General features: G+C 33.5%; 1 protein-coding gene across 3 annotated transcripts in view; it reads left to right on the top strand.

The window, feature by feature from the left end:
* Gcn2 (eukaryotic translation initiation factor 2 alpha kinase Gcn2) overlaps positions 1–19,977 on the top strand; it is a 45,419-nt gene that overhangs the window by 24,993 nt on the left and 449 nt on the right. For 2 of the 3 annotated variants that reach the window (XM_074180548.1, XM_074180550.1), the window contains 12 exons: positions 4,284–4,426; positions 4,481–4,773; positions 7,717–8,004; positions 8,292–8,436; positions 8,515–8,779; positions 9,497–9,782; positions 9,883–10,067; positions 10,142–10,372; positions 14,544–14,921; positions 15,256–15,419; positions 15,481–15,706; positions 19,442–19,599. In XM_074180548.1, the coding sequence (XP_074036649.1) occupies positions 4,284–4,426; positions 4,481–4,773; positions 7,717–8,004; positions 8,292–8,436; positions 8,515–8,779; positions 9,497–9,782; positions 9,883–10,067; positions 10,142–10,372; positions 14,544–14,921; positions 15,256–15,419; positions 15,481–15,706; positions 19,442–19,599 (2,762 nt within the window). The remainder of the gene's footprint in view (positions 1–4,283; positions 4,427–4,480; positions 4,774–7,716; positions 8,005–8,291; positions 8,437–8,514; positions 8,780–9,496; positions 9,783–9,882; positions 10,068–10,141; positions 10,373–14,543; positions 14,922–15,255; positions 15,420–15,480; positions 15,707–19,441; positions 19,600–19,977) is intronic. The other variant, XM_074180549.1, reaches the window with a different exon arrangement.

The following is a 19,977-nucleotide window of genomic DNA, read 5'->3' as shown; positions in this document are numbered from 1 at the left end:
GATAACACCTCCCATATTTCTTATATTACTTCCCATAAGTTTCCATCAGAAGATACTGAGAAATATGATCAAGTTCTAGAATTATCTTCTTCTACCAAATTCAATACATTAGCCATATCCAATTCAGTTTTGGACAGTTCAGCTTCTAATTCCATATCTCACCGATCCAATGGAAGGGTGAATCATCAAATCCGTGATTACTCAGAAGAAGACAGCAGTGGCAAACGTAGAATCAACAGTTACAACATCAGTTCAGTGATACATTCTTCAGTGAGAACTCTTGGGTTTAATAGGTTGAAAAATATCGGAAACACCTGTTTCATGAACAGTGTAATCCAATGTTTATCAAACACGAGATGGTTGCTGGAATATTTAAAAAATGATACATACATAGAAGATATCAATACTACTATGAAAGATGCCTTGATCAAAGCGTTCGCAGAAGTTATCAAGGAATTGTGGTCAGAAGATTCATCTGATAGAGTAATAAACACGGCTTACTTGAAAAGTCAGATTCAAAAATTTGCCCTTCGATTCATGGGCTCTGCCCATCAAGATGCTCAGGAATTCCTTCAATATCTTTTAGAAGGTTCACATGAGGACCTCAATAGAATTACTGAGAAACCTAAACCGATCTTAACGGAGATTGACGAAAATTTGAGTGACACCGGAAAAGCGCAAGAGTCCTGGCTGAGATATTTAAACATAAACAACTCTAAAATTGTAGACAATTTCGTTGGTCAATTAAAATCCACTATAAAGTGCACACACTGTGGACACTCTTTGGTAACCTTCGGTCCTTTCTGGGATTTGTCTCTCGCCATACCACAAAAAACTGACCAATTGAGTTTGTCACAATGCCTGGATTCCTTCACAAGAGAGGAAACTCTGGATGGAGATGAAAAACCAACGTGTTCGAGGTGCAAGGAAAGAATAAAATGCACAAAGTCCTTATCAATCCATAAATTTCCCAGTATTTTAGTAATTCATTTAAAAAGATTATCTACAACGGAAAGATTCAATTTTTAACGAAATGAAACGCGTTTTTTTTTCTTAGCCCCGGGACTTTTCAGCCAATGTGATACATAACGTTTTGAAAATATTGTTATAATAAAAAATGCAAAATGGATTTATCCTACTCCCCCTTTCATTTCAAATATATATGATAGATATAAATAATGAAATAGACTAATTATTCATTAGCATATAAATATTAATATAAATATAACGATAAAAATAAAAACAACAATAAAAATTAATTGGCGCTCCGGGGCGACTTCATTGATTACAGTGGCGCATTTGCTTTTTCAGCTGCAGGAAAATCCGGAGAAACCTGCAGCACTACATCATCTGAAGATCTTGATCTGCCAATGTCCGTGTCAACGCAAGTGAAGTCCCACACCACAGGTTTACCGTATTTCCATGGTATGAGAGACATACCATCTGGTCGTTTACCATCATCTCGACTGGTACCTAAGGGTTCCAGAATGGCAGGAACATCCGCTGACAACATAGCTCGTTTCAATATGTCGTTCACTTGGTGATGTCGAGATGTACGCCCTGCACTTCTCCTGCAACTTAAACTATGTGTACCTTTCTCATCAACTATACTACCGCAAACACAAGTATGAGGCACACAAATAGATGAACCCATCCTAAGTCCTACTGCTGTTCTGAAAGATTCGTCGTCTAATAGTGTTCCAAGAAATGTAATAGGTAAAGCATCCAGCCAAGCACCCGATTCCTTGATCATTGCTGCTTTCAGACGAGCCTTATCATATACACTTGTAGATTTCCGAAGTTTATCAGTTATAATGTTCATAAGAGGTCAGTCTCATGCACTTTGTATTTTCTTTTTATCTGTAGGAGGAGCAATATTAGTTGCGGCATGCCAAAGTGATTCACCTTCAGCATTAAAAACGTCTTTGATATTGATGAATATGGAAGGAAGTATAGAATTGATAAGATCAGAAACACTATTGACTGATGAAAGAAAAGCTGGTAAAGATAAGGAAGAAACCGATCGTAGCCCTAGTTCGCCAAGGTTTACAGGAAGCGTTGCTTGGAGCCATGAATCATTATTGAAATGATTGTTTGTAACATATTCCGTCGTGTTGCGAAGTAAATTATCAAATTCGTCAAGCTCTAACTGACTTGACCGAGTGGGGGAACATCTGAGGGCGTACATGAGTTTTGGAATCGCCAGACAATTTTTCAAAAGAAAAAATACAACGAGTTTTGGAAGTTCATCGTCCAAATACCAACAATTAAATTCGGATGATAAGCTTCTAGTGAGTTCGTTGATGGTCAGACAAAAAAGAGCAGGTCCTAAGGGATCACCTTGTTGAACACCACTCTCAGACAAAATCAGATGTTCACCAAAACTCAAATAGGAAGCTGATTTATAACACTGACTTAAGAAGGGATATAATCCTGGAAACGAATATTTAACCATACGAAGCAATATGTTTCTATCAATCATGTTGAAGGCATTTTTGAAGTCTATTTTCAGGAAAATTTTTGAATCGGGATTTGGATGAAGATTAATATATCTACCAGCAGCATGAGCAACAGCTTCACATCCACATGCAGTACCGAAACTAAACTGTAGCGGACGTAACATTGATCCTAGTTCGTCTTTAATCCTCATACAACCAAGTTTAGCTACCAATCGACGATAAAAGGTACCGACGGCAATCGGTCTTACTCCTCCATCCTTTTTCCGAAGAGCACACAGTGAAGCGCCAAAAACTATAGGTCAAATTTCTGGAGAAACCCTACCACTAAAAATGAAGTTACATAATTTTGTAACAGAAGAAAGTGTCTGTCCTGAATTTCCAGAGCTGTGACTAATGAGGTCTTGCATATGGCTAGGGCGGGAAGAATCTGAACCACCAGCAGAACCAGAACGAAAAGATTTAATTGCCTCCGATACTTCATGTTCTGAAAATTGGAACATCGGAAACTCTGAAAAATTGTGTGGTGGTTGCGAATCCAGAGAATGTGTGAAGGAATCTGATCGAGGGTGTTTTGATAGGAGAACTGAAAGTGTGGATTCATCATATTCGGCCAACATATCACTTGAGCTCAAGATTCTGGTAGCTGACCTAATGTCACCATCAGGTATTTTACTCAAAACAAGCTTAGAAAAGTTTTGGTTATATTTCCTTTTATCGATCTGAGATGGAATGACATTGGTCTTGGAATTAAGAAGTTTGATGTTTTTCTTTATAAGAGATGCGAGAGAAGATCTACGAGAGTCCTTGTGGATGAAGAAAGTTAACAAGTTTTCCCAGCTTGTTGGAGAGTTTGTATGTAAACATTCTTCTATAATTTTGCATAGGGCAGAGGCAGAGCAATTTCTTGCCATATTTAGGAATCCTTTTTATAATGTGACTGGATCGTTTCAATGAGAATAATTTTTCATGAAACGTAGTATTAAATGAAGCATCTTTATTAGAATGAGGCAACATAACATAATCGACAGCTCGTGTGAAAGCTGATTCATTCAAAGATTTTGTATTCGAAATTTTATGAACTCTACCATTATGAATTTTGAGATCTTTCGTTGTTTTAAAGGATTTTTCACAAATTTTACAGAATTTGTTATCAAGAGAAGGGACATCGTTAGTAGTCACTGAAATGAATGATATGCAACTACAGAATTAACCATAAAGAAAAGAATGATTATATGCAAGTTATTTAAAATGAACAAAATATGTATTTTATATATAAAAGATATATTTCAAGAATACTTAGCTTTCAGTTGAACTGGTCCACTTGAATTGAATGAGTTTTTCACCTCCTGAATTGGATAAACTTATTTAAAAAAATGCCGGTTTTCTTCAAATGTAAATATTTTCCTTATTTCGATGAGAACTGGCCGAACTGCAAATTCTGTGGGTCTCTCTTATTGCTATGAATTATTTCGGCAATGAAAAAAACTATTTTTTTTACGGTGAAAAACACTTTTATTCACAATGAAAGTTTTTTTTTTTTAAATAAACAATGAAAAATGAGAATTAAAACTTTCCATGTTTTTATACCACTTTGTATTTGTAACTAACGTTACTGCAATTTCGTTCAACAAGGATATTTTCAAACGAATACAGTTTATTGAATTCGTGGATGAATCAGTGAATTATTGATATTGAGGCTATAACACCCACGTATCATTGAACTGTGACACTAAAGTTGAATTTCTCAAAAAAATTAATTCACATACTTAGCCAGATTGATTTCAATGACAGATTTTCATAATCTTTGTATTTCTTTGATTTCAGTTGAATTTAAATGAACATCTTGAAGCTTTTGCTCCGACTGTGAAAAGTGTGGAATTTTCTGTAACATATGACAGTGTGTCTCAGGGGCATTTTGTACCTCCTGATGACGAATCTAGTGATGAAGATGAACTTTCCGAATCAGGGTGAGTTTTGTAACGTCTACTTTCTCAGAGAGGGAACTATTGGAAAACTTTCAGATTTCAGCTGGAGGATTCTGATTCAGATGACATAGTATTTGAAAGAGATTCTGATTCAATTAATACTGAGATGGAACACAATTCTGAAGAGTTATCAAAAAGTAGCACTTCATTTGAATCTTCAACAATAGATCCAGTGACCAATGCAAAATCTAAGGAAATAGTGAATCAAATTAATTTTATGTATATACAGATGGAATTTTGTGAAAAAAGTAATTTACAAACAGCTATTGCAAACAATTTGTACCTTGACAAAGACCGTTATCAGAGATTGTTCAGGGAGATAGTAGAGGGTGAGTTATTTGTAGATCAGTTATATCAATTTTAAGACATCCGCCATGGCATTCTATTGAGAATTCCTCCACGTCAAATGTCTTAGATATTCCCCATTATTTGATGCAATAAATTGTTATAACTTGCTGTCATTTATCAGAAAAATCGCGTTTGACAAACTTTTTGATACTAAGGCAGAGTAGTTACTCTCGCAGAAGTGTGGAAGTACAAAGATTTTTTTGAAAAAAACAGATATTTTGACGTGAAAATTATCGATTGAAAATCAGGGCACTTTTTCGATATTAAATCAAAATAAGGAAAATAATTAATATTTTAGATCCAAAAAATTACAGTGTGTTTGGGATATAAAAAATTTTTCACCAAATAGGGAGAAGAAAAAATACGTTTGTAGAATATAAAAATAAAAAACCAAAAAATCGGTCATTTGAATTTCTCGCATAAATTTTGAGGTTATGTGAAGAAAGTGTGAGTACAAAAGTTGCAGATTTTTTTATTACTCGCAACTTTGTCTTTCAACTTTTTTCCATAGGACTTGTAGTTTTGCCGAAAATCGCCTAATTGTTTTCCCCCTAAAAACTCACCCTCTTCCACTTCCCGACCTCAGATGGCCCGTAAATTATTTTTACTTATTCGTTTAATTTCTGGACGGTGATTCGTAAAACGTGCGGACGGGCGTTGTCGTGGAGCAGGATCGGAAGTCTTCTGTTGACTAGTGCCGACTGCTGCTTACGCAATTTTTGATACATTTCGTCGATTTCCTCACAATAGGACTCTACTGTGATGGTTTGGCCCAGTTGCAGAAAGTTATAGTGAATCATAACAGCCGTTAACCACCATACAGTAACCATGGTGAATTTTTCCCTCTGCGCAAAAACAAAGAAGAACAGACCTCGAAACGTGACAATTTCTGTCAGTCGTTCAAAAATTTTTAACCTTTCGAATACTTTTTGAATCATTAAAAGTCATATGGAACTGAACCGTTTGTGATGGGTCAGTCTTCACCGGGACCCTCAAATTCTTGTCCTGGATTACTGTTAGGTTAGGTTCAAAGTGAGTGGGCCTATTCGACCCTCCACCGCAACCTGCGGCTCTCACCTATTTACACTCGACCAAATAAATCCAGCTGGAAGATTCAGCCAAAAGTCCATAAATCTTCTTGCCATCCAGGTGTTCATTCTTTGTTTGGCAAAGCCTAAAGCGATGCCAATGACAGGTTCTGGCCTGAAGAAGCTGCTTGCAAGGGAGTCAGCAGCCTCAGTGCTTTCCAGGCCAATATGGCAAGACCAGAGACAATCTGTCAAGTGTTCCTATTAAGAAGAGTCGTTTTTGGCAATTTGGTATCAATTAGACGTTGCTCGGTAGGAGCCAAGAGCTTCCAATGCCGCTTGACTGTCCGAGAATATATTTATTGACTTGTGTATGAGGTTGGATTTTTCCAATTTCTCCAATCTTCCAACATAACATTAGAAAGTATCATATAAAAGCTTTGATTCTGCATGAATTTGATCTCAGACCACTTTTGTTTTTGTTATTTATACTCGTATGTTGATTTCAATGAATTACTCGGCAGACATTTTAAAGATATATTTTTCTGACGAATTGAATAGAACTGGCCGATACTTGATGAAAATCCATATTAAACAACTAATCAATACAGTTTATTTGTATGATTTTCACTATAAGGGTTTTACAAAAACCGCGACACGTGTTTCGCTATACAATAACTTCTTCAAGCGTTTGAGTTCAAGACTTCAAGAGTTTATGCTTGAAGAAGCTATTGTATGGCGAAACACGTGTTAGGATTTTTGTAAAACCCTTATAGTGAAAATCATACATATAAACTGTATTGATAAGTTGTTTTCTGACAAAACTATGAAACCAAAATACTGTATATAATCCAATCATAAAGCCACATTTTGATTATTGCTCGTCAAGTTTCAAAATTGTAGCAAAGGCACAAGCGCTGGATAGCCGTTCTTGATTGGAGTTTGAATTAATTTTAAGCGGTTGACTTGAATAACATAACGAACGTATTCTAAAACCAATTTGTGAGATTTTCACTAGACAGTTTTACAAAAACGCAACACGTGTTTTGCCATACACGCCCGAGGTAATGTATGGCGTGTATGGCGAAACACGTGTTGCGTTTTTGTAAAACTGTCTAGTGAAAATCTCACAATAAAGTGTTTTTAGAATACGTTAGTTATGGACTTTCGTTAAGAATCGGCCGATTCCATCATATAAAACAACAATTTTTACAGTGATTCTTTCTGATACAACTTGTGAAGTCATAATAATTACTTGTGGTGCACTGTTTGGAACTGTTTGGTGTAGTAATGAATATTACTGGGATTTTTTCCTAACACCAAACCGTTATTTTAACACCTCGACACGTGTTTCGATCACCAAGTGATCATCTTCAAGAGGAAGATCAGTCATACAATGCTATCCCTATTTTTACCATAGATACCTGTTTCAGTTACCTGCGTCTTGAGTGTCTTAAATTAATTTTACAATTTGCCTTATCTATTTTACAATGTGTCCTTATGTAATAGACTATTACATTAATTTAATTTAATTTAAGACAAGTAGATTCGGCAAATTGTAAAATTGATTTAAGACACTCAAGACGCAGGTACCTGGAACATGTATCTATGGTAAAAATAGGGACAGCATTGTAAGCATTATTAGTTTAATCTTCCTTTTGAAGATGATCATTTGGTGATCGAAACACGTGTCGAGGTGTTGGTGTTAGGAAAAACTCCAGTAATATTCATATTAATTAGTAAAATAAGTGTATTATGTGAGGACGCTAATTTTACCAGAAATATAACCACCGTAAAAATGTATATATTTTCTATGGTAATCATGGATTGGACTAAATTTTAATGGAAATTTTTTCATACGCTTCATTACAGCATATATTACTTTTTATTTATTAGGCTTATCCCATATTCACCTACAGGGTATGATACACAGAGATCTGAAACCAGCTAATATTTTTTTGGATTCTGGAGATCACGTTAAAATTGGCGATTTTGGGCTGGCTACTACAAGTATAATATCAAAACCAACTGAGAACACTTCATCCAACAGTCCAGAAAAAGTTGATAAAGAAGACACTGCAGATGAAAGTAAAACAGGCTATGTAGGTACCGCTCTATATGCAGCTCCAGAGATTAGTTCCAAAACTAAAATTTACAATGAAAAAGTCGATATTTATAGTTTAGGTAAGAAGCAGATAGTATAAACATGTTAAATTCATAATGTTACATATTGAATCATAATTGTTTTCAATTTATTTTCATTCTAAAGTGATTAATAATATAATTGTTTCAGTTGAAAGACAAATAATATAAATGTTTTTTTCTGTAGCAACTAATATTAAACATGCTACTAAACAAAAACTAATCTCATAAAAATTTTCAAACAAGAATTAAGGTAAAAGGTGAAACTGAAACCAAGTTGGCATCTCGTGTTTGTTTTGGATGAATTAAGTTGGTTGGCTCGTTTTCAGGGATTATTCTCTTTGAGATGTGTTATAGATCGATAAATACAGGCATGGAAAGAATCGAAATATTGAAAGCTTTAAGGTCAAAAGAAATAATATTCCCAAAAGATGCCTCTACAATATTGACCGAGAAACAAATTGTTTTCATCAGGTACTTTTACTTTAGTATTTCAGTTTGTGGTAAAGTTCATAACTCATTATCAATAAAATCACTAGTCTTTTGTTTCAGGTGGTTGCTCACTCATGATACATCAAAACGTCCTACCTGTATGGAAATCTCTAAGTCTCAGTACATGCCCCCTGCAGTATTAGATGATCTTAAATTTAGAGATTTAGTGACCCATACATTGAATCACCGTGAACTCCAAGGCTATCAGTCTCTCATAAAATCTTGCTTTGACCAACCTAAGAATCCTAACAAAGACTTATTTGAGAAAGGACTTTCTCTAGAGCGATTGCAACTTCGGGAATTTGTGAGAAAAATTTGTGTGAAGGTAATAATAGTTTTAATTTATTACTGATTGTAGGCATTTCAATTTATTATTAACTGTAAGCTTTTGTTACATTCTTGTGAAATACTTCTAGGTATTATGAATGGACTGACCCGTTATTTGATGAAAATTAATTATATGATAATTATTAAACAACTTTCACAAATTATTTTTATTGTAGTCGCGTTTAGCCATCGCCGTAGCTTCATCGGTTGTAAATGTAATAACAATAAAGCTATGGTTCTAGCGAAAGGCGTTAAAAAAATGAGAAAATTGTTCAATTATCATCATGGATTTATCAAGTTACCTATATGCAACTCAGGGACCACCTCAGTGGAAATACTTCTAGGTGTTTATCAAATACCTATATGCAACTCAGGATTTTTCTCCTACATAAGCATTTGCAAGTGCTTGTTTATGCGGGAATGTTTTTTATCAAAAGGAAGTATTTTCTAGGAGAGATACATTTTTTAAATAAAATCCTTTCTATTTATTTATTTTCATTGATATATAACTCGATATTAACTTTATTGAATGAGAAATTCTGAAAAAGTGTAACATTTTCTTTATGCCTTTTCAATTTTATTTCACATCATAATTCAATTATAAAAGATCAGCGTTCAACTAACTACATCAGTGTGATCTGTAATTCTATTTTTTATAAACGCAGAAAAGTCAACCATATATTTAATGTAATTTCTGTATATTCGAATTTTACAGATATTTGAGCAACATGGTGGGCAAAACTTGATAACTCCACTTCTGATACCAAGAAACAAATTCTATGAAAACTTTGACAATTGTGTGAAACTGATGGATCACCACGGATGTATTGTTTGTTTATCTTACGACCTTAGGGTTCCCTTTGCAAAATATGTAGCTTGTAATGAAATTACAACTTTGAGACGATATTCTATCGACAGAGTGTTCACAGAGAGAAAACTTTTAGGGGCCCATCCAAAAGAACAAGTTCACTGTGCGTTTGATATTGTGACTGCAACCTCAGGTGTGTGGCACCATGTTATATATATATATATATATATATATATATATATATATATATATATATATATATATATATATATATATATAATATGTCATTTCAGATAGTCTAATGCCAGATGCAGAGATTGTCTACATAGTGTCAGAAATATTGAATTACATATTTGGTTCTGAGAAAGATTGCTTTATCATAAGACTGAACCATACAAAGCTACTGTTGGCGATTTTCCAACATTGTGGAATTAAAGATGGTCATAATGAAGTACACAGAAAGTTATATGATTATCAGGTAATAATAATTTTGGTTTTACATTGTTAATAGGAAGAATATAATTCATCAAGTAATATTGCAAAAATTTTCAGGAAGGAAAAATATCTAAATCTGATTTGCAAGATTTTTTTATATACTTAAAGTTACCGGATAACATGATAAATTTGTTATTCAGTTTTATCAACTCCGATATTGAAGTGTCCAAAAGTTTTGACCATTTTGAAAAAATCACTAGGAATAGAACAGAAGCTGGTAAATTAGCCAAAAAAATATTGCAGGATCTGAAACTTGTTATTTATTACATACAGGCTTTTGGTGTGAAGGTAAGTTGGTTTCAATTGTATTTTTATCATGATCAAAATACCAGGGGTATTGATAGATGATATATTCAATCATGAGATAATCATAGAACATCTTACAAATATCCAGCAGGCACGATACACTCATAACGGTATGCCGACGCGCATCTCTGTTTGCTCTGTCCTGACTTGTGACGTCACTGCGAAGCACGGAGCCAGACAACGCACAATTCATTAGAAGGAGAATGAGATTCGGTCGAATATCTCCAGGCATTTTCGCATGAAAATGGAATTATTAGTCTTGATGCATAAATACATACACGTTGATTTTTTCAGAAGTAGGTATATTTGTTTCCTGAGTCTACTGAATACTAAAATTATGAGTCATTTTCTCACCCTATTGATGAAACCGAGGGTGATACATACTGTGATGATATTTCCGACTTTTGACAATATTTTTGACAAATTCAATCGGCTAGGTAATAAAATACATATTTTTTGAAGTACTTTTGTTTTCAAAAAAGATGAATTGCACGTGGGTCAAATTTTCCATATTCTAATTATTTGAAGTAACAAGATATATGACAACGAGCTACAAAATGAGATAGAAGCTATTTTGGTAATTCATCGAGTTTTCTTTCGTTGATTTACGAACTTATTAATTTTTTTTCCATCCTTTTTTTCAAATTATGGAAACTTATTTGTTTGTTAATCTCCCGCAATCTTATATAGGTACTTGTTCTGCACAAACAATGTAATGCATCGTATGGTATTGGGTTTTCTATCTTTTCTATGGTTCTTTGCGTTAAAGTTTTGAAGATACCTTTTTCTCTGGATAATGTATTTCCATGCACTTTCTGAAATTCGGTTTCCATTATTTGTGCTGCTTGAAGGAATGACTTATTGGGTCTTAGAAGACCTCCCCTTGATATGAATTGCAACCAATCCAAATCTTTGGAAGAAGCTGGAAGAACTTCCGTTCCCAAATTATATTTTTTCTTGAATTTATGAGCCACATAACCCGCTATATAAGTTAATGAGTCATTGTTTATTTTTTCTTTCAATCCGAGTAACTCCAACGCCTCTTGCGACATATCTGGTCCATCAGTGTGACATTTTTCATAACATGGATTTATAAAGGAATAAGGAATCAAATTTTCTTCATCTTGGAATTCCCGGGAGTTTTCCAGACATTCCGCTCCCGTTGATATATTCCCAAACATATCAGCAGTAATGCAGTTTAACTCTTCAAACTCAGGATGTTCTGAAGTTTGTTCTAGAGGTTGGATTAAACATTGCTCTCCGGTTTCTTCGGTATTCCTGTTCTCAGTGAAAACTGATGCTGAGTGTTTTCCCAAAATGAACCAACGCATTCTATAAATGAAATCCAGAGGATTTGGATGATCATTAGATGACCCCATCCCTCTCATGTAAGAAAAGAAGTTTTCCAGAATATCCTGATTCAGTCGTGTAGTAAGAATATATTGGACATCAGAGTGCCTCTTCTGAAGATAAAGGAAGAGCTCAACAATTTTAATCACATTGGAAGTTTTTTCTAGTACTTTTTTCTGATCCTCTAAATTTATACCAAATGCGTTTTTAGATGGTTCGTTAGCCCTTATTTTCGTTTTCGAATTCATAACTTCAAACCATCTGTTAATGATCTGAACGAAGTCTGATACTTGTTCCCAGGGTAACTCTGATGGCATTAATCCGCTTTTTCCACAATATGAAACTGCCTTCGAAACAGAATTAGAGAACAGTTGCACTGCTGGCCTAACTTTTTGTCTTTCAGTTCCCTTCAATTCGATATGGTACTTGGTGACTTTATGTACTATAGAAAGCTCTGATGTAGATATATCCAGGAGACTTTCGAAACAGGATTTATCCATAAATGTACCATTTAACTAAAATCCTTGATCAATGAAGTGATTTCTCAATAACTTGATTAGATGAGGTACATCGACAAACAAAAAAAAATCCTCATAGATTCATTACAAGGATGTGGGAATGAACAATCCTTATCGTGAGCAATATTCATTTCCGAGAAATATTTCATATTCGTAGGACCCATGTCACTTACTATGGCTACCACGGTGAAACCGGCATTGAATAATGCAGATATAATTCGGTTTAAAATTTCTTTTTTCATTGGCTGATCAAAATCATAAAACACTGGTTGCTTCCAGTTACTAATCAGCCCTCGTGCCATTACAGTTTGGCAAGTCTTATGTGGGCCTATCACTTGTTCATCTTTTTTATTTATATCAATCCTATTGGATAAATGAATTTCGTCGAAGGAAAGAACACATAACTTTTCAATGTCTTTCAATTGAAATGACATTTTTTGCATGAGATTGATAACATTGGTCAAAAGTCCGGGGCTGAGATTGAATGAAGAAGCCCATTTCCTTAAAGTAGAGAGTGCTGGTAGGGGCAATGCGTTCGCTCTCAAATAGCGATAGGCCTTTGGACTAACACTTCTCAATGATATGGCAGATGCAATATCCTCTGCTGACCACTTTCTAAGATTCTTATGGGGATTCAATAGTCTTTCTATTTGACCAGACAAAAAACATTTCTCTAATGATTTTCTGCATGTCTCCATATCTTTCTTCAGCTGTAAATTTTCATCGCACAGCTCCCTATTTAACGATTCCAAATGTGCAACCTTTTCTTCTAGTTCTGCTATACGTAACTCCGCAATTCTGAAAAAAATTTCAAAATGCATAAAGAAAAAAAATCGATTAGAGGCAATATTCACAGTGACAATAAGTTCGATTGATAAAAGAACCTAACCTCTCTTTTTCTGTATTTTGTTGTGCATTCGACTGAACTGAAGTACTGCAAGTACTATCTACGTTTGTTTGTTCAGGTTGTTCTATCTCTTCAGTATTTAATTGTAGTGATGTGGAAACACTACCTTCATAATTTTCCAATTGTTGCTCTGGTAAAAGAGTGGATTTTCTCCTTTTAGCAAAACGAATTGTTCTTTCTGATTCTTCAGTTTGCTTTCTCTTAAATAAGAGGTTCAGAGTGGGCACAGCATCAGTTTTCAAAATACGGGCGTTTTTTGTTGAAAAAGTACCAGATTGCTCTTTGACTGATGAATCTTCGAAACAATCTTTATGGAAATGAATAGAACAAATAGTTGCTGAAAACCATTGAATACCTAATAAATTATGTATCATCATTGCTTTAATTGATACACACCATTTTTCAAATTGATGTTGTCCTTCCTCCTACATGCTGAAATCCATTGTTTAGACAGTTCTTTGCTCTTTGGGAATCGAAAATACTTAATATTAGTCCCTTTTGTCACTCTGTTGTTATTATTACAACCAAAAACCGCACAACCAGGCATTCTTAGTTATATACCTACCTACTCGTATTTTTGTTTAATTATTGAAGCTTCGAATACGACACTAAATTGACAAAAGTTGATTAAAAATGTTTGAAAACCACTCTTGACAATAATTTCGTAATAATTCTTAAACTTCACAGCACAACAGAGAACTTGTGAGAAATTCAAATTGAATTTAGGCAAGTCTACGAAGTTACAACCCCGATATGCTTCGCACTCACGTCATCTGCGCGAACTGGACGCGTTTGGAACTAACGAGTAGCATACCGTTATGAGTGTATCGTGCCAGCAGGAATATTTTTGGCTCTTTAAACTGTATACTATGTCACTGTATACAATTTTTATAATATTGAATTCAGTGCTTTGTTCACGTCTGTTTCCTTTGATTTACATCAAATTAACTCATATAACATATATTCTACTTCTGCATTCAGAAATCTTTGCATTTCTTCGGATTAGAAAAAATATTTTTGAAAGTACAAAGATCATTGGGTTCATTAAATATCATTGATTGACAAAAAGAAGATATAAGTTTATTGAGTTTCCCGAGTAGCAAAATTAGCAAATAATATTAGAGTTATCTGTTAGTTCGACAAGGCTCTACCTCATGAATGCATTCACAAGTCCACATCTAAGCAAATAGAAAAATCATTTATCTTGTTCTTCTCATTGGAGATAGTGGATCCAATTCAAATCCTAGGTAACTATAAATTATGATTTGTCTAGTTCACTATAGTCAAAGGTAACTGTTATAACATTTTTGGTCAGATGGTAATCAATTTATCAAAGAAAAATGGCTGATTTGTCCATCATTAAATGACATTATTTCAGTTTGACATGCGAGTCTCTCCTGGCCTAGTACACAAAGTGAATGGGTACTCTGGGTTGATTTTTGAATTTATATACAAAGTGCCAAAGGATTCAATTAGTCCGGACTTACCTCAAACAAAAGTGTCAAAGAATGATAAATCTAAGAAAAAAAAGAAATTGATGGAAGTAGTAGCTGTTGGTGGAAGATATGATTCTATGATTGCCCCATTCCGTCCCAACAAAGATACTAAACAATGTGCCGTTGGAGTTTCAATTTCGTCAGATAGGTTGGTCGATGCTCTCCAAAGACAACCATCTGGGGAGTTGCCTAGAATGGACAGTATTGATATAGCAGTTTGTTCTATTGGAGAGAAACAGATGGTAGAGGAAAAAGCAAAAGTAAGTGTTTGTACTTGAGAGAATTCATTGTATTTTTTTTACACTGTATTGCTCTAGTTGTAAATATTTATGTAGAATTGAGAGAAATGTTAAACGGTGAAATAGTAGGGAAACGGGGAATCAACGATTATTTGTCAAAATTACTAAGAGTGTCGTTTATTTGGTACATGTAATTCTGGTTTTCGTGCTGATGCTGATTGGACACCAAAAAAACATCTCTGTAGAAGAAGCTTCAATAGCAAGTTTTTGCAATAAAGGTGCTCTTCCAATTATCTGTGGCACACAAACAAATTGATTAGTTTAACTGTTATTTTTCTCTATTGTATTTTTATAGGTACTGAGAAACCTCTGGAAAGCAAATCTGCGATGTACTTTGATAGAGGGTTCAAATTTGACAGAAATCCAGAATCAAGTCACAGATTTGAAAATAAATCACATTGTTATATTGAAAGATAACGAACCAGGCACAGTAATAGTAAAAAGTCTGTGTACAGAAAGGTAGTACCAATACTTTACTTTCATATAATATTATAGAAGTTATAAATATAAAACATTTTAGATTCCAGGACCATAAGTTCACTATCAAACAACTGGCTGAGAATATGCAGCTGATTATACAAAATTCTAAGGCAGGTGGACAAGAAAATATTCCACCGTCACTTCTGGCCAGGTCTGATAGTAAAACTAATTGTACTGAACATAATTCCCATTTAGAAGTTTTGATTGTAATGAGTAGTGATAGAGATAAACTAAACAATAATACAAGGAAACGTTTTGAGACTCAGGTTTGTACTTGTTACTCCTCTCAAAATTTAAGTCGGTACAATGATATCTATCAATTATCAGAAACTAATATTTTTATTTCAGCTTTTTGATACATTATGAATATTGTGAGTCTTTATCACAGGAAATACCATTGCTTTAGATTGTTTGCTATGCGGAATTTTTTTATTTCAAATGTTCTGATTTATCACTAAACCTAATTCTTTTTTGAAGCTTTTTTGTTGGTCTCTTATTACGTTCCAAAATTAATTTTCATTATCGTCGAGTAAGTTGGGCTTTGCTTTGTTGAAACTATTTTTTTCTATGGTTGACTCAAACCATTGTACTTCTTCTTGGTCAATGTACTTTTCCTAAAAATTTAACTATTTACTGGAACCTTAGTTGGAGATTTTCAATTTGATTTATCGGAGTCAAACTTGGAATCGGAACAAAAGTCATAAAAAAAGTTGTATTTAACTGAAACAGTCCAATGAAATAATAAAGAATATTTAAGACCTCTCTATTGGTGGCTCCAAGTGAAAATTCTGTCTCATTACTAATTTTTTCTTCGTTTTCAACATCTTATTGAGATAATTGAAAAATAATTAAGGTGTGATGAAATTGGAAGATACTTGATAAAAATCCATAACGTATTCAAGTAACAAGTAACTCAACCTATGAAAAATTTTGAACCCAACTATAACTATACTAAAAGATACTGTTACAAATTGACAAATATTGCTATGATTTGGAGGCTATTTGAAAAGTAGAACTTAATATTGTGGGAGTCTTCAAGCCCAATGGCTCGTATAACATATTTCATAAGGCTCTATTCTTGATCCAACGCTGTTTCTAATTTACATTAACTCAATTCCTCCACTGCTTTATTAGCTAGTAAATAACCAACAAACAAAACTTACGATAAAGGTGATCCAGGTTAGCTAGTGAATGGGTGAAATACTATAAATTACCTCTCAATAACCAAATTACTTACTGATAACATTGATGGACAACCCTTGCAGACACTGTCCTTCAATGTGTTATTTGAAAAACAGATCTCGGTCTGTATATAAACAACTTATCTGGGAATTTCTCACACTGATAATTTTTAGAGTGGTGAAATACCTACCAGTTATATGTAACTCATCAATAAATTATCTGGTTCGAAGTAAAACTTCTTATAATAAATTGAAGCCGCTACTGGTCCTTGTCGTTATTCAATTGGCCTTCTCTAGAAACCATACAATATTGTGAATATTTTCTCGCAACATATCAGACAATAGTCTAGGATCCCGCTGCAGAATCACTACGTCCATAGCGTAGTTAACCAAACTCAGATTTTTACATACAATTGTGAATAGGAGAATACATTTACGACAGGGTGCCAGTTAAAATGTGTCCGCAAATATTTTTAATTAAAAAAAGCGAGTGTGCTTCGACTCACATGACTGAAGTAATCTTTCTTCAGCTCCATCTATATGTATCTATGTACTTACAATGGCTATATCGAGGAAACCAAATGAAGTATAAGAAATTTGAAAACAAATTTCATAATAATTGAGTAAATATGAAATTTGTCAAATATAACTGAAAATTTTCATATAAATTTCCAGCTAGGTCAGGTGTACCACAAGGATCGAATCTAGGTCCATTTCTGTTCATAACTTTCATCAATGATTTACGGTCAGTTCTGAAATATATAGATTGTCTTCAGTCCAAACAGTCCGAAACTGCACATATCAATAAAAGAATATTAATAACATTTCAGATTGGATTTTGAAGAATAAATGTAAGAGTTTTATTGTATTGTCGCAACTCAGTACTTGCTTTGCTCATCACGAGAGGACTTATCGCTGTTTCAACCAACCCTCTTTCATCCAAATAATGAAAGAACTCATTTAAAACTGAATGAAATATTTATTATGATGAAAACGAAAAAATTACGCTAAGAGTAGTTAATAAAATAGTTAAGAAAGATAAAAAGAAAAACAAAAAAACTTATATTATACTGCTATCCAGCAGGAACGATGAAAAGAAGATGTGCTGCATTCTTAAAATGCTCTGGAACCATTTCTGAAGAGTGATCAATGAATACTGAATGAATTTCTCAATACTTTCTGTTGATCTTGACCTCCCTCAATATTTATAAAGATTCATATGCTGAGTTGCAACTTTCCTCTAGTCACCTTACTAAGGTAAAATGCTTAATACGTATCCGTGCAACTTGCGTATTTGGAGATGATAAATTCTTACGAAACTGTAGCTGTATGAACAGGCGTTTGAGTTTGGTGAATAAATAGAAAACATTCTTGTTCTCGTTCATCGTTAAAAGCTCGTCATGAACAATACTTGTAAAATGCTATTCATGTAGCTAGTGTTTCCTAAATTATCCAATCCAATTTTTTTCACAAGATTTTCAGGACAATTGTCTACTGATTAATTAGGGAGAACATGTTTCAAAGAATCTGCTTCAGAACCATTTTTCAAGCTGTAATCGATCCTTCCAAGTGATGAAGGGTTTTGTAGAGGGATTGACCCGGTTCTTACTCCATGAAATATTTTAGTAGTTTGATTATAAAAATATTGGCGGCCACTTTTTGACTGGTAACCTGTCATAAATGTACTTTCCTATTAATAAATGTATGTAAAAATTTGACTTTAATTAACAACGCTATGAACGTAGTGATTTTGCGGCGGGATCCTGTACTACAAGTTTGACGCACACACATGAAGTTTTCATTCATAACATGTCCGGTAACATTCACTAAAACCATAAAATTTTGCACATTTGAAGCAACTGAATAATTATAGCGCCAGAAGTAAAAGTAACTTGAAAATATTAGCAGGACTCATGCATATTACAGAAGAATACTCTCTGGTAGGGGTAATATTGTATAATAATTTACCGAGTAATATGAAACTGCTCAGAATTTAGGTCTTCAAATCAGCTCTCGGGAAGTATTTGGTACAGTGACTGTGATACGTTTTTTACCAATGATTTTATGTGATATCTTACGTTCAGACATTTTTTTTTAATTCAATAACATTTTTATTTTAAAAATTAGTATAATGGTTTGAATTTTTATTGTATACTTTTTTGGAAAAAAATGACTCATGTAGCCATAAGTCTGAAACTAATTTGCACATTTTGGAATTAAAAAACTATTCTCAATGAAGAAGGTATATATTGACCTATTTTATAATGTAAGATCTTGATTTTCACTGTATAAAATAACGATTGTAATGAAAAACTTCATACACATGTAGAAAGGGCAAACTTTTTAATTTACCCCAATAAGTTACTGCTTAAATTCAAAGTATTTTTCACAAAGAGTAATGTTCTATTTATTAGTAACAGTAACTCGTGGCATTCAATAGTTTTGCCTATAAAAAAGAGCTAAGAATTTCATGATGAAAAGAGAAATGAAAATTTCATGATCTCCTACCACATAGTAACGGCTACATTAATCAATGTATTGCTAAGAATTTCATTTGTTCAGACTTCCATTTTCTAATATATGATTTGAAATCTCTAAAATAAATGAAAATTAAAATTTAAGCAAAAAAACCCTGAAAAGAAATTACAATAAAATAAAAATTAGGCAAAAACTGAACAATTAAAATTAAATAAAAAATAAATTAAAATATTTCTAGCCAAGTTACTTCACGAAGTTTTGATTGTTAGTATCCACAATCGTATTCGGGTGATGACTGTCATCACCTTGATACATAGTATTTGTACATTTATTTTTTTTCAGATCAGTTCAGTGCTGGAAGGTGTTCTCCAAAAATTAAATGGATTGGTTGTAGCTTTGGGATTATTTATTGATATAAATGTGATGAAAATGCTATCATGTCAACTGGAATATCAGTCTGATGCAGATTTTCAAAAGTCAGTTGAATATTTTATAGAAAAGTGAGTAATTAAAGTAAAAAACTATGAAATGGAGCAGAGTCTGAGGAGCTCGGTAATTTTTTGGAGTATATCTATAAATATTTATGAAAGAATTAATTTAAACAAATGGTTTGTATTTTGATATACTTGGTATTGACATTTTTGAAACTAGTGAAAATGAAAACTTTGGTGAAGTAATAGGTAATGGAAGACTGGCCTGAACAAATTGTTCCTTGAGATGATAGGCTAGACATGTTTACTCTCAGTTATAGCAAGGAATTGAATATATTTCTTCTGATGGTGGGAGTTTTATCTTCAACTTTGGAAAAATCGAGTTTATTGTAATAATATTTTCATCAATTTTTATTTAATTAATTCCTTTAATTATTGAAGATTTTC

The sequence above is a fragment of the Leptinotarsa decemlineata genome, unplaced genomic scaffold (assembly GCF_025532065.1).
Source record: "Leptinotarsa decemlineata unplaced genomic scaffold, Ldec_3_MD MMD2_tig00026299_RagTag_RagTag, whole genome shotgun sequence".
NCBI classification, from domain to species: domain Eukaryota; kingdom Metazoa; phylum Arthropoda; class Insecta; order Coleoptera; family Chrysomelidae; genus Leptinotarsa; species Leptinotarsa decemlineata.
Note: the sequence above shows the minus strand (reverse complement) of the source record. Positions and strands in the feature narration are given on the sequence as shown.